At 46.9% G+C, this 15,937-nt stretch overlaps 1 protein-coding gene across 2 annotated transcripts in view; it reads right to left on the reverse strand.

Annotated features, from left to right (window-relative positions):
- Window positions 1-1,952: 1,952 nt before the first annotated feature.
- Window positions 1,953-15,937, reverse strand: part of nol8 (nucleolar protein 8) — a 95,226-nt gene continuing 81,241 nt past the window's right edge. For both annotated transcript variants that reach the window (XM_072472639.1, XM_072472638.1), the window contains exon 17: window positions 1,953-2,537. In XM_072472639.1, the coding sequence (XP_072328740.1) occupies window positions 2,484-2,537 (54 nt within the window). In that variant the 3' untranslated portion in view covers window positions 1,953-2,483. The remainder of the gene's footprint in view (window positions 2,538-15,937) is intronic.

A 15,937-nucleotide genomic window follows, 5' to 3' on the forward strand; every position in this document is an offset into this window, starting at 1 on the left:
TTGTGCAAAGTCCCTCACCTGCAGGTAGGGGAACCCATTCCCACCTGGCAGCTCAAACTCCTCATAAGTCCTCCAAGCACGGAAAGCTGCCATCAATAAACAGGTCCCCTAACTGCTCTTTCGCAGCTTGTTGCCACCTCAGAAACCCCCCCTCTAGCCCCCCCGGCACAAACCGGTGATTGCCACAAATTGGAGCCCATTTCGATGCTCCCTCCACTCCCATGTGCTTCTGCCACTCCCCACACCCTCAAAGCCTCCACTACCACCGGGCTTGTGGCGAGAATGACAGAGGTGCCGTTGTATAGAATTTACAGTGCAGAAGGAGGCCATTCGGCCCACCGAGTTTGCACTGGCTCTTGGAAAGAGCACCCGATCCAAGCCCACACTTCCACCCTGTCCCCATAACCCAGCAACCCCACCCAACACCAAGGGCAATTTTGGAAACTAAGGGCAATTTAGCATGGCCAATCCACCTAACCTGCACATCTTTGGACTGTGGGAGAAAACCGGAGCACCCGGAGAAAACCCCGCACACACGGGGAGAATGTGCAGACTCCGCACAGACAGTGACCCAAGCCGGGAATCAAACCTGGGACCCTGGAGCTGTGAAGCAATTGTGCTAACCACTATGCTACCGTGCTGCCCCTAGTTACCAGTGCCCCTAAATTTGTGCCCCTACAGGAGAGTGTGCCCTTTCTAATAGTCATCCGTACAGGTCCCGCAGTTCTACCCTCCCAGGTTACCCATACCCAGCATTGTGCATCTCGGGGTCTGTGGGTATTCTGCCATCTCCTTGCGGCGAAAGTTAACCTGTAGGCGTCGGAGTTAATTCCTGTCAGGTTGATACAGTCTCTCGTTCAGTTCCTCCAAGGTCACTAGCCTGTCGTCTGTGTAAATGTTCCTAACATTCAGTGTCCCATTATACCTTATTTCTAATGTTTACCAATACAAATATAAATAAATCCCTTAAAACTACATTTGTTTTCCTGACAATGGTGAGGGAGCCCAACATGTCACAGCCACCGAATCCAATTTTGCCAATCAACCTCCTAAATAGTCGCCTCTCACATCATTAGCAGAGAAGGAAGGTATCATAAATGCTATCAAGCAGCATTCACCCAGCAATAACCTGCTCAAGTGTTCAGTTTGTATTCTGCCATGTCCACTCAGCTCCAGGCTTCATTACAGCCTCAGTTCAACATGGGCAAAATAACTAATCCCTTGTCTAGAAAGTTTTTAAAACCTGTTTGGATTGAAATTCCCACAACTGGTATAGCGGTGTTGAATTGCTTATTAAGGCTGGATAAAACCAACACTCTCACTGAAAGTAATACACAAAAGGTTGTGCTGAACTAACCACAGATGGGGTTTGAGATGTTATCATGTGAATCAAGAAACACAGGGGATAGTTTTCCAGTCGTGCCCACTGCCGGAATAATCGTAGGCAAGACGGAAAATTTGATGGAGCAATTGAAAGTCCAGTCCTCTCCAGCAGGAATTTCCGATCTTGGGACGGGCACAAACAGAAAATCCTGCCCATCTAGTTTATCCACAACATCCCAGCAGAATTGGACTTCAAATATTCTGTACTATTAAATGATAAATGTAAATTTACCTATACCAAGTCAGGCTGTTGTCAACATTGTTTCAGTGTGTACCTCCTTTGAGATGGTTGAGAGTTAGTTGTCTGCATATGGAGGAAAGCGAATCAATATCTTTTAAGGGATGCTTGGACACTTTCATACTACTTATTTTAAAATTTTCCTTCCTGTTTCCTGAAAGACAATTCACTATTTGAATTGATATGGTGAATTTACTAATGATCGGGGTAGTTATCCATATTGTTCGCATGCTGTTAGAGAAAGTGTCTTCTTTTCTCAGTCATATTTTAGGATTTGTCGCTCAAACGAAAGACTTTTTAAAAAAGTGAACAGAAACACTTGAAACTGTAATGAAGATTACTTTTATCACATTAGACAATTTAACTTTATTTTTTATTATACAAAAAAAAATGCATACAAAAAAAAATACTAGCTTTAAGACTTTTCCTCACCAGTACCTCTAATTTGCACTGCTCTTGCAGCAGTCCTTTCCTTCTGTGAAGAGATGTGGAAAAGGGACTAAATTTTAGTCCTTTGCAATTCCATTCTAAAACTGACTACTGGGAAATTACAGAAGAGTGATCTGCTGACCTTTCTTGTCTTGTGGGGGAGCTTTATCTCATCTCAAACGGCCAAGTTTGTTCAATCAAGATCAATAGCCTTGTATACAATCACAATATGATTCAGTATGAATCCATGTCTCAGCAACTCCTGGCAAGTGCACTGGGTAAGGTAATAATTTCAAGAGCTAAAATGATAAAATACTTTGTGTTATCTTTGAAAGAGGCCAAAATAGGCAAGCAAAAATATTCAGATGTTCACAGTATATAAAAACATCTGCCTGAATTCATACCATATTACTCCAATGAATTAAATACAGATCTAACGCTTGGCGTTTATTTTCCGTTTTGCTTCTTTGTGTTTCTTTCGGTATTCCTAAAAAAAAAGAAAATATAAAAACATCTTTGAAAAATATCAAGTGTTAGATTATTACCTCCACCCTGGTCCACACACAAAGTGATTTGCCTATTGTCCAAAGAGGACCCCAATCTCTCCTCAGTTAAGGTGGGACTTGCAATAATACACTTTTGCAATCCATTGCACCTTTGCTGGCTCTTTGAAAGAGCAATCTCAGTATTATTGGCTTTCTCCTTCCACAGACCCATTTAAAATGTTATTCATCAAATATCTGTTCACTGAGGACTTCCTGTGGCGGCTATGAAGGAGTAAGTCGCACATTTGGTGGCTCCCGCTCGGGTCGGACTATTGGACCCTTTCCCCCGATTTTTTACTGGACTTGATTTGAAAAATTGATGACAGAGGCAATTGTGAAATGAATTCTCACATCGGTGCATGGAGAGGAGTAGGAGTGCTCTCAAAGGCAGAAATAGAAGGACAGAGCAGGGGGCTGAAGCTGCACCGGGAGGAAGCATGGCGGAGGACCGGACCTCTGGCTTGTCGACCCAGCGGTCAACGGAGCAGTTGATGCTAGTTATCCTGGAGGGCTTTGCCAAGCAGAAGCAGGACTGCTTCGACCCAATTAAAGAGGCAATTTTGCGGCTGGAACTTGGATTGGATGCCCAAGATTGGGCGATCCAGAAAGTAGAGAAGGTGCTGGCTGACCAGGGGGAACATCAAACAGCAGTGGAGTTGGAGGTGGGGATGCTAAGAGACCAGCAGAAAAGGCTCCTGGAGAAGGTGGAGGACCTAGAGAACAGGTCCAGCCGGCAGAGCTTGAGGATCGTTGGGCGCCCGGAGGAATCCGAAGGAGCGGACGCTGGGGCATATAAAGCAGCCATGTTCGAGAAGCTGCTGGGGATGGGGCATTCCCCCGATCTTTGGAGGTGGACAGGGCTCACAGAGCGCTTGCGAGGAAGCCGCGAAAGGGAGACCCCCCCCCCCCCCCTCCCTCGGGCAATGGTGGTGAGATTCCACAGATATCTGGATAAGGTGCTCGTTTTACAGTGGGCCAAGCAGACACGGAGCTGCAAATGGGACAACAGTATCCTGCAGATCTATCAAGACCCGAGTGCGGAGGTGGCCAGGAGAAGAGCGGGGTTTAACCAGATCAGGTCGACCCTTTTCAAGAAAAGGGTGAAGTTCGGGCTGTTGTACCCAGCCCGCCTCTGGGTCACATACGAGGACCAACATTTATATTTCGAGTCGCCTGAGGAAGCGCTGGACTTCGCGAAAAGGAAAGGACTCGTGTCGGACTGAGAACTTTGAATTTTGCTGTAGCGTTTATGTTTTTCAAAAAAAAAGTTTCTTGTTTCTTGCTATTTTGGACGTTATTTGTAATGCCTGCTGTATGGATCTGGGCTCAGCTGCAGAGCTGAGTGAGGTAAAGTTTGCATTTGCACCGTTGGGGGATGGAGGTGTGGTTGTTCAGATGCTGGATCTTTTGCTTGATTTTTTGTTTGTTTGTTTGAGTTCAACTCGGGTGTTATTTTTATCTCTGTCGGACAATTGTGTTGGGATTGTTTCTCATTTGAATATGTATGAGCGGGGGGTGGGGGGGAGGAGGGAACAATAGGCGGGAGATTGTCTCGCGCCAGGGGCGAGGGCCACCAAGCTAGCTGAGCAGGCTAGCTTATGGAAGCGTAGTGGGGGGTGAACAGATGCTAAGCTTATCAAAGGGGTTGATTTATTTTGTGCTGTTACTGGGGGGGGGGGGCGAAGAAATGTTCTGCTGTCGAGGGAGGGGACTTATCCTGAGGGACAGAGAGGGGGTCGGGGGCTGCCTGGGGGCGGGCCGGTGGGGGCGTGGGGCGCGATCTGGCGACTTGCCCAAGAGAGGGGAAGGCTGATCGGTGAAGGGGAGGGGAGACTAGACTGATCACCTGGAATGTAAGAGGGCTCAACGGGCCGGTCAAGAGGGCACATGTGTTCGCACACTTGAGAGGACTGAAGGCGGACGTGGTGAAGGAGATGCACCTTGGAGTAGCTGACCAGATTAGGCCAGGGAAAGGTTGGGTTGGACAAGTTTCTCACTCGGGACTGGACTCGAAGGCCAGTGGGGCCGCGATCCTGATCAACAAGCGAGTGGTGTTTGAGGCAGGAAGAATAGTTTCAGATGGGGGAGGCCGGTACATTATGGTCAGTGGGAAATTGGGAGGGGGTGCAGATGGTACCAGTAAATGTATACGTGTCAAACTGGGATGATGGGGAGTTTAAGTTTATAAAGAGGATGCTGGGGACTTGGATTCGCATAAGCTGGTCATGGAAGGGGACCTCAATACAGTTATTGACCCTGGCTTAGACGGGTCAAGCTCAAAAACAGGCAGGGTGCCAGCAATGGCTAAGGAGCTAAAAGGGGTCATGGAGCAGATGGGGAGGGGGGGGGGGGGGGGGGGTGGATGGACCCATGGAGATTTGGGCAGCCGAGAGTGAAGGAGTTCTCCTTCTACTCACCCGTGCATAAAGTGTACTCCCGGATTGATTTCTTTATTCTGAGCAAGGCTCTACTGATGGTGGGGGTGGTGAACACGGGGTACTTGGCGATCACAATCTCAGATCATACTCCGCACTGGGTTGACCTACAGGTTAGTAAAGACAGTAACTAGCGCCCGCACTGGAGGTTAGACGTGGGGCTTTTAGAAGAAGAGGTGTGCGGACGGTTGAGGAAATGTGTTCAGAATTACCTGGAGGTCAATGACACGGGGAAAATTTCAGCAGCGGTGGTCTGGGAGGCATTGAAGGCGGTGGTTGGAGGGGAGCTGATCTCGATACGGGCCCACAGGGAAGGTCGACAGGGCAGACGGACCGACTGGAAAAGGAGATATTACAGGTCGACAGGACGTATGCGGAGACCCCAGAGACAGGGCTTCTATGGGAATGGCGGAGATCGGCTTGTTAGCCACAGGGAGAGTGGTGGAGCAGCTGAGAAAGGAGAGGGGATCGGTTTATGAGTATGGAGAGAAGGCCAGCAGAATGCTTGCACAGCAGCTTAGAAAGAGGGAGGCAGCCAGGGAGATAGGGAAAGTCAAGGATGGAGATGGGAACCTGGTGGGAGATTCAGCAGGGGTGAATAAGGCGTTTAAGGATTCTTATAGTAGGCTGTATGGGTCGGAACCCCCACCGGGGGATGAAGCACTTCCTAGGGACGCTGAATTTCCCGAATGTGGACGGGGAGCTGGGGGCCCTGATCGGGATCGAAGAGATAGCGGAAGGTCTGAAGGCCATGCAGTCGGGCAAAGCCCCGGGGCCGGATGGGTACCCAGCGGAGTTCTATAAAAAGTTTGCTGGGAGATTGGGGCCGCTGTTGATGAGGACATTCAAAGAGACAAGGGAGAGAGGGGTGCTTCCCCCGACGATATCACAGGCCATGATCTCGCTGATTCTGAAGCGGGACAAGAACCCGGAGCTGTGTGGGTCCTACAGGCCGATATCCCTATTGAATGTGGACGCCAAACTGCTGGCCAAAACTTTGTCCTCTCGGATTGAAGACTGTGTTCTGGACGTGATTGGGAAGGACCAGACGGGGTTCGTTAAGGGAAGGTAGTTGGTGTCCAATGTAAGAAGTTTGCTAAATGCGATCATGATGACACCAGAAGGTAGGGAGGTGGAGGTAGTGGTCGCAATGAACGCAAAGAAGGCTTTTGATCAAGTAGAATGGGAATATCTGTGGGAGGTACTGGGACGGTTCGGATTTGGACAGGGCTTTATTGGCTGGGTCAGGTTGCTGTATCAGGTTCCTGTGACAAATAGGACGACATCAGACTATTTTAGGCTGCAGCGGGGACCGAGACAGAGGTGCGCCCTCTCCCCACTGTTGTTCGCGCTAGCTATAGAGCCGCTGGCAATTGCGTTGAGAGCCTCAAGGGGCTGGAAGGAGTTGGTACGGGGGTGGGGGGGGGGGAGAAAAGAGTGGAACACAGAGTCTCACTTTACACAGACGACCTGCTCCTGTATGTATCGGACCCAGTGGAGGGGATGGAAGAAATCATGAGGATTCTGGGGGAATTTGGCCGGTTTTCGGGGTACAAACTAAATACGGGGAAAAGCGAGATGTTTGCGATCCAGGCAAAGGGACAGGAGAGGCGACTGGGGGAACTGCTGTTTAGAGTGGTAGGGGGAGGTTTTAGGTATCTAGGCATCCAAGTGGCGCGGGAATGGGAACGGTTACATAAACTTAATCTGGCCCGTCTGGTGGACCAAATGAAGGACGATTTTCGGAGGTGGGACGTGCTCCCGTTGTCATTAGCTGGGAGGGTCCAGACGGTGAAGATGACGGCCCTTCCGAGATTCCTGTTTGTGTTCTAGTGTCTCCCCATCTTTATTCCGCGGACTTTTTAAAAACGGGTTAACAAAGTTATCACGGGCTTTGTATAGGTGGGCAAGACCCCGCGAGTAAAAAAAGTGATGCTTGAGCGGAGCCGGGGAGAGGGCGGGCTGGCGCTGACAAAAACTTCAGTAACTATTATTGGGTGGCGAATATAGCCATGATCAGGAAGTGGGTGGTGGGGGGAGGATCGGCATGGGAGCGTATGGAGGTGGCTTCATGTAAGGGCACCAGCTTGGGGACATTGATAACGGTGCCTCTGCCGTTCCCGCCAGCATGGTACTCCACCAGCCCTGTGGTGGTGGCAGCTCTGAGAGACTGGGGGCAATGGAGGAAGCATGTGGGAACGGAGGGAGCATCGGTCTGGTCCCCAATCTGCAATAACCACCAGTTTGCCCCGGGGAGGATGGACAGGGGGTTTTGGAGATGGCAGAGGACAGGAATTGAGAGGATCGGGGATATGTTTATAGAGGGGAGCTTTCCTAGCTTGAGGGAGCTAGAGGAGAAATTTGGATTGGCGAGGGGAAACAAATTTAGGTACCTGCAGGTGCGGGACTTCCTTTGTAGACAGGTCTCAACCTTCCCGCTCCTACCACCAAGGGGAATTCAGGATAGGGTAATTTCCAGAATGAGGGTGGGAGAAGGGAAGGTCTCTGACATCTATAAGGAGCTCATGGGGTCAGAGGACACGCAGACTGAGGAGCTGAAGCGCAAATGGGAAGAGGAGTTAGGAGGAGCGATAGAGGATGGTCTCTGGGCGGATGCATGGAGTAGAGTCAACGCGTCCACAACATGCGCCAGGCTCAGTCTGATACAGTTCAAGGTCGTTCACCGGGCTCACATGACAGTGGCCCGAATGAGCAGGTTCTTTGGCGTAGAAGACAGGTGTGCAAGGTGTGCGAGGGGGACCAGCGAACCATGTCCATATGTTCTGGGCATGTCCGAAGTTTAGGGGATTCTGGCAGGGGTTTGCAGACGTCATGTCCACGGTGTTAAAAAAAAGGGTGGCACCAAGTCTGGAGATGGCAATTTTCGGGGCGTCGGAAGATCCGGGAATCCAGGAGGAGAAAGAGGCAGACGTTCTGGCCTTTGCTTCCCTGGTAGCCCGGAGATGGATACTACTAGCTTGGAGCTACTCAAAGCCCCCGAAGTCGGAGACCTGGCTTACTGACATGGCTAGCTTTCTCTGTTTGGAGAAAATCAAGTTCGCCTTGACAGGGTCACTGTTCGGGTTCACCCGGAGGTGGCAACTATTCGCGACTTCTTTGCAGAAAATTAATCGTCAGCAGAATGGAGGGGATTAGTTTAGTTTAGAGTAGGGGGTTAATATAAAGGTGAGACCTGTAAGGGAGGAAGCAGGCTTTTTTCACTATGTTTATAGACTTATGTATATTGTTTATTTTGTCGTTGTTGTAAAACCAAAAATACCTCAATAAAATGTTTATTAAAAAAAATATATCTGTTCACTTACTGAATCATAGAACCCCGAGTGTAGAAGATGGCCATTCGGCCCATCGAGTCTGCACCGACCCCCTGAAAGAGCACCCGAACTCAGGCCCACCTCCCACCCTATTGCCGAAACCCAGTAACCCCACTTTACCGTTGAACACTAAGGGGCAATTTAGCATGGCCAATCCACCTAATCTGCACACCTTTGGATTGTGGGAGGAAACCCATGCAAACACAGGGAGAGTGTGCAAACTCCACACAGTCTCCAATGCTCCTTGTTCTGTGGCCTCCCTTAATACCACATGTCTGTTTTCCATTTAAGACCCAGATCATTTGCTTGTATCAGCCACCATTATCTCCCTGAACATTCCTTCTGTCTGTAATTGTCTGTTGTTTATACCAGCTTGCACAGTCATCCACACAGTCATTCAAGGTCCGAATCGAGTCCCTGGCACTGAGGCAGCAATGCTAACCACGATGCCACCACTTTTAGAAGGGGCCTTACCTTTTAGAAGGTACACTGGAATCTGCTTCAACCGCTGTTTCTGTTGGCATTCTATGTTCCCATGTTGGAACAACACCACAGAAAACAATGGAGGGTAGGGTGGGGTTGATGGGAGTTGAAGAGATGGACCTCAGGGAATCAAAAGTCAAACGCCATCTTGTAAGCCAATTGCTGGGGTGAATATGAAGGCCAAAGTTCAGAAAGATGCCAAGGAGGACCAAAAACTAGAGTTGGCCAAGGTTCTGAGGCTGTTTTGGTAATCAGGGCCTACTGATTATTTAGTCTGATTAAAGTTAAATTTTGTCACAGGTTATAGTCCATGTTGAAGGCAGATTTAGAGAGAAGGTTTTAGACAAAGGGTACCCTGGCTTAGGTGCCTGCAGAGAGACATATTTGTAGATATTGTATAAAACCGAATGTATGTAATTTTATATTTTAAGAATCACTATACGATCAGAAAGGACGGACATATATCTCCACTATGTTAACAGCCATGTTAACAGAAGTTCGGAATACTAAAAACACAAAATGGCTGTTAACTGAGTTAGCATTCCTGAACACAATTAGCTGGGTGAGTCGCAAGCTGGTATAAACAAACAGACAATTACAGACAGAAGGAATGTTCAGAGAGATAATGGTGGCTGATACAAGCAAATGATCTGGGGTCTTAAATGGAAAACAAACATGTGGGATTAAGGGAGGCCACAGAACAAGGAGCATTGAAGACTTAAGGACTCCAGAGGGAGATAGTGAAGACAATTTGAGCGAGGTACCATGAGTCATGTCCACAAGGTCATGGGCTGATCACGTACAATCTCACCTTACGTAATGCCAAATTTCATTGGATATATGACTAACGTATGTAATTCATAATCAATATTATTGGACAAAGTCCAGCCGCAATGGGCTGCATAGATGTTTGAAAAATGTATGAGAATGGATGTTTTCCTCTGTCGCGGGAAAGGCACTGGACTTTAACAGATGCCATCGCCCTGCCAGCATAATAAACGGTTTGATGCGAGGATCAGCGTTGAGCGATTTCTTCGCGATTCTCTCCCACTAACAGTCACATTGGAATTATATTTTTGGATACTTTTCAAGTTGTATATACATCAAAGCTTGAAAAAGAAATAAGAGGCTAAGGCTGAAGATCATGTGCTGGAACATGGAGCAAACTGAAGATCTCGATATCCATAAATCTGTCATATTGAATTTTCAAATTTAGAAGCCAGCTCAGTCAAATGACTAAGGGCCAACAGAGATATGAAAGCAAGGAAATATTTGTAGAAGAAAATATATACTTTAACAAAGAAATCGGAAAAGAAAGTGGAGCAGCAATATTGATAAGAGATACTACTGCAGCATTAAAGAGTAGGATACCAGTAAGAATGAACATGCAGTAGAAATGTCATGAATAGAACTCTGGAATAGAAATGGTGGGAACCGTTTAAAGCCCTCCAAATAGCACTGATGAAGTTGTGGGATACATCAACACAGAGGATCTGTGAAGCTTGTTGCAAAACCTTTTGTTAAGGCGAGAGAAAACTCTCGATCTTTTTACCGGCCCCCCAATCCCCTTATGTTCCAGGCAACCAATTGAATCGGGTGTCTCCCCCCTCAACTTTCTCTCCCGCTCTCCCCCAGCCATTTCTACTGCAAAGGATTCTCAAGTGTCTGCCCAGAGGATGTAGGCCCAAGGTCCACCCGTGATGGCCACCATCCTATTGTCACCGCAAGAAAACTAACCCTCCCACTTGATTCAAACCCCATCCAAACATCCCCATTGATTACATTCCAGACACCAGTACAGTTCCTAACCACCCCACCACAACTAAACAAAATCGCTAGGCTCATCGACCCACTAAAACCGGTCTAACAGGCCGCAGACCCCTCTGCCCACCTCGCTCCTGTTCACTAGCTAAAACTTTAATGCTAGCGAGGTAGCCCCTCCCCAGGGCCGAAAAAAGCGTCCCGACATATCCTGGCTACCGAAATACAAAAAAAAAACCCACAAAAATTCTGCACCCCTTTCAAAGGTACCTTCCACTGGGGGCCATATATTTCCAAAAGAGAAATATTGCCGTAAACAAGATCCACAAAACCGTTATCCTCCCATGCCCCATTGCACAACTTGTACAAAACAATCCAATTCCAACCCAAAACACAACAAAACAAATGCATCCAAAATACTGAACACAAAATACCCCCAAACCCTTCCTATAAATAACCATAAACAAGCCCACCCAGAGCCCATTTAACTCAACCCTAGTCCACGCTCTGTAACAAATGCTTCTGCCTCCTCTGAAGTACCGATTTAATGATCCTTTGACCCAAAGATAACTTGGAGCCTCACAGGGTACGCCACTCCAAACCACACTCCACTCTTGTATAACAACTCTTTGGCCTTAATTTAAAAAAAATATATATATTTTTATTCTCCTCCTTTTACACATTTTCTCCCAAATTTACACCCACCAACAATAAACAATAAGCAGTAACAAATACAACGTCAATCCCCATATCAACAACAACAATCCCATGCTCCCACCAAACGCCCAGACAGCAGCCCGCATGTTAACATAAACAAATAACAAAAAGGAATCAGGAATCACCCATAGTCACCATTAACACATACAGTCCCCCTCCCCCTAACCGTCCCAACCCCTGCTAATGTTCGATGTTATTCAATTCTTGAAAGTGCATAATGAATAACGGCCATGAATTGTAGAACCCCTCCATCCTTCCCCTCAGTTCAAACTTAACCTTCTCAAGAGTTAAGAATTCCAACAGGTCCCCCGTCAGCCAGGGCACAGGGTGAACAGGTTGCTCTCCATCCCAACAGGGTCCGCCTTCGGGTGATCACGAAGGCAAAGGCTACAACTTCTGCCCTCTTTGGCCTTATTAAAGGTTGCTCGCTTCTTCGCCAGCTCTGCACTGAGATCCTGATATATTCTAACATGGCTTCCTTCCAATCTCAGGCCACACGTCAGGGCCCACTCCTTCTCCTGGAAGCTGTGGAATCTGGCTATTGCCGCTCGTCGTGGCCCGTTTGCCTGAGGCTTCTGCCGGAGTGTTCAGTAGGTCCTATCTAACTCTGGAAGGGACCCCCGTACCCCCTCCCTCACCATCGTACCGAACATTGTGAAAAGTACACAGTTGGATTCAGACCCTCCAAATCCCCTCACACCCCAACAACCTTGAGATTGTCTCCTCAATCTATTCTCCAGGTTATCTACCTTTGCCCTCAGATTCTTGTTCTTTTCCGCCACCACCTAGATCTTAGCCTCCAACGAGGCGATTTGGTCACTGCCTTGACAGAGCCTCCTCCACCCATTTCAACACCTCACCATGTTCCTTTACATCCTCCGAAGTGCTCTCTAATTTCCCACAATCAGGACCCAGCGTCGCCTCAATCAACTTGCGCAGTGTTGAACATCACCCTGCATTGCCTCTCAAAACCTTTTCAAACTCGATGGCCAGTACCCCGGTTAGCACACCTGCCATGATCGGGGCAGCCCAGACTGCCTGACCTGCCGCCATTTCCCTGTTGAGGCTTGACACAGAAGAATTTCCAGCCGCAGGTTTCTTAGTTGTGGTCTTTTTCGACATATTCTCCTCTAGGACCCTCTACTTCCTTAAAGGAAGAGACTGTCCATCAAAAATCCCAGGCAACAGGAAAATAGGGCCAAAAAAAAAAAAAAAGTACACTTGTGGGAGCTACCTAATGCACAACCTCCTCCTACATGCCACCACCAGAGGTATGCTTGTTGCCAAAAGAAAGTAGTAGTAATAATAAGAGACTTTAATTTTCACATAAAATGGGAGAAGCAGAACAAGTTGAGTCTCAAAGAGTGAATTTCATGATTTCATGAGTGTATTGAGACAATATTTGGTTTGAGAGAAGGGAGAGTCACAAACCTAGGTTTTAAATTTAGACAAGGGTGACTTTAAAGGAATGAAGCAGAATTTCTAAAAAAAAAAACTTTTAGGAGGAAATGTTTTTCAAATATAACACCATCACAACCACATTCAAACGACAATTACAATATTTCAACCCCCCCAACCCAAAAAGAAAACACCCCACCCTCCCCGCGATATCTGATCATGACCAGCTCCTGGAAGTGGGGAATGAACGGCTACCATTTCAGATAGAATCCTTCCATCGATCCTCTCAGGATATATTAAATTTTTTCTAAGTGTAAGAACTCCATTTGGTCACTTAACCATGCCGCGGCACTGGGTTGGACCGAAGATGTCTGTCCAAACAACAGTCGGCAATGGGCCAGAGCATCTGCCTTCTCCCCTGTCTGCAGCTCTGGCAAATCTGGAACCCCAAAGATAATCACCAAAGGGCAAAGCTCCAACTCAACCCAGAGAATTCCCGACATGATGCTGAAGAAGGAGACCCAAAAACTCATAAGTTTAGAACAAGACCAGAACACGGGCAGTTAGTGTATGGTTGCACTGCCTGTAAAATTCTTAACCTTTTGCTGTGTCCCCAACTAGCAGATTTAATAGTGGTATCTAGTACATGGATAAATCTTATCTAGGGTGAGTGGGTGAGTAATCTTTCTTGAGCCCCTGTGAGGTGTCGGGCATCTCCTCTTCTGCTTTGACTTTAGGGAGTTCTGAAGCTGAATGACTGCATTTAGTCAGATTTGAAATTTTGGACCTGACCATTTGATCCTTCGGTGGCTAATTTCACACTGACTACATCAGTTTGTGATTTCCACAGGGAATGTTCATTGTGGAGTGCATTATCTTACCCTTTTTCCTTTTCCTCAGAAATGGGTTTACCTCCAATCTGTCCCATGTCCTCTGGGACACTACTGCTTACTGTCCAGCTTCTGCTGCACTCCCCCATGGCACTTAAACTAGGTGAGGACGGGCAGCACGGTGGCGCAGTGGTTAGCATTGCTGTCGCACGGCGCCGAGGTCCCAGGTTTGATCCCGGCTCTGGGTCACTGTCCGTGTGGAGTTTGCACATTCTCCCCGTGTTTGCGTAGGTTTCGCCCCCACAACCCAAAGATGTGCACGTCAGGTGGACTGGCCTCACTAAATTGCCCCTTAATTGGAAAAAATGAATTGGGTACTCTAAATTTATTTTTAAAAAACTAGGTGAGGCATCTTTGTTTTGTCTGTTGGGAACTTTCCTATTTCATATTGAAATCCTGAAAAGGTTTAGGCCAAACATACATTTTCTTCAACTCCTCCTGCTTCAGTTCCAGTACTTTGGCTTTTCTGGAGCTCTATTTTGGCCTTCTAAATACTATGGCTCTACCATGGCCCCTTTAAATTCGATTAGCTTTCCTGCAGCAGGCTTAATCTTTACAGGCTCCTTGGGGACTCCTTCGGTCCCCTGCACCTGTGCAGAAATTTGCTTGTTCCCCTCAGTTTTGCCAGTCTCCTTACACTGCTCTGGATCTTCTGTACACAGTACCTGACATCATGCTAAGTCATTGCCCAGAAGAGGTCGACCCCCTGCATTGAAAAGCTCTGAATGACCCCACCTGTCACTAACCCAGTAACCAAATTATTCTGCAGCTAAAATTTTATTAAAGCAACTTCACCAATCAATCTCTTAAACAGTACACTGGCATCTATTCTGATTTCAGTCAAAAAGTCTCCCTCTGCTGCCAAGAGCACAGTTTGCAAACAATCAATAGCTCAGAAAACTGATTTCCTTCTCTACCTTTTTAGACAAACTATGGGCATTTTCCCTTTTAAGCACAAAACCCTGATAGGTATTATGGACTCCTGACCCACTGGAAAATCAGCTTATGACCTCATACCATGCATACTGTCTTGACTGCAGTGCCTCCTGTTCATCTTTTGGCATGCCAACAATTCTCTCTCCAGTGTCCAGGCTTAAAAATTAGTTGTGTCTGGCCAGTGAATTCATAAAATATCTTTTTAATAAATCATGGTTTTGCAACAATGGATTATCAAAAGGCATTTAATAAGGTTCCAGCAAAAACAGTTAACAAAATTGGAGACAGCACTTTATCTTGGTTAAGGAGTTAATTAGCAGATAGAGACAGAGTGTGATAATAATGGGTATAAACTGAAATTGGAAGAATGTGGCTAATATCTCCTAGTGATCTGTACTGGGGGTACAGTTTTTTAAACTATATTTATAAACAATTTTGATGAAGGAATAAAGAGCCATGTACTTCTTTAGATGAGACAGTGGTTGAGAAGGCCTGTATTTGTTGCTCATCCCTACTTGCCCTTGAACGGAGTTGCTTCTCAGGCCATTTCAGTAACCAGTTAAAAGTCAACCATATTACTGTTGGTCTGGGCGGTACGGTGGTGCAGTGGTTAGCATTGCTGCCTATGGCGCTGAGGACCCGGGTTCGATCCCGGCCCTGGGTCACTGACTGTGTGGAGTTTGCACATTCTCCCTACGTTTGCATGGGTTTTCTCCAGGTGCTCTGGTTACCATCCACAGGCGTGGGTTTCACCCCCAGAACCCAAAGATGAGGTTAGGTGGATTGGCCATGCTAAATTGCCCCTTCATTGGAACAAAAATAATTGGGTACTAATTTATTGAAAAAAAACATTGCTGTTGGTCTGGAATCACAGACCAGGTAAAGATGGCAGATTCCCTTCCCGAAAGGATAGAGTGAATCAGATGTGTTTTTACAAGAATCGATGATCGTTGTCACGGTCACCATTACTGAGACTAGCTTTATGAACCAGATTTACTAATGGAATTTAAATTCCACCAGCTGCCATGTGGAATTTGAATTCATGTCCCAGAATATTAGCCCGGGAATCTGGATTACTTGTCCAGTGACATTACTATTACACTATTGTCTCCTAAAGTTGCGGATGACACTAAATAAGGTGGCACTTTAAAAATAGTGTGGACGAGGATAAAGTTTCAAAGGGACATTGATAGATTAAAAGATTAGGAAAAATTGCTGCAGAATTAAGTACAATGTGGGAAAGTGTGTAGTCATCCATTTTAAACCTTAAAGATAGATCAGAGTCTACAAAATTATGAAAGGTATGGACAGGGTGGATAGCAACAAGCTTTTTCCAAGAGTGGGGTGTCAATTACAAGGGGTCACGATTTCAAGGTGAGAGGGGGAAAGT

The sequence above is a fragment of the Scyliorhinus torazame genome, chromosome 13 (assembly GCF_047496885.1).
Source record: "Scyliorhinus torazame isolate Kashiwa2021f chromosome 13, sScyTor2.1, whole genome shotgun sequence".
In the NCBI taxonomy this organism is placed as follows: domain Eukaryota; kingdom Metazoa; phylum Chordata; class Chondrichthyes; order Carcharhiniformes; family Scyliorhinidae; genus Scyliorhinus; species Scyliorhinus torazame.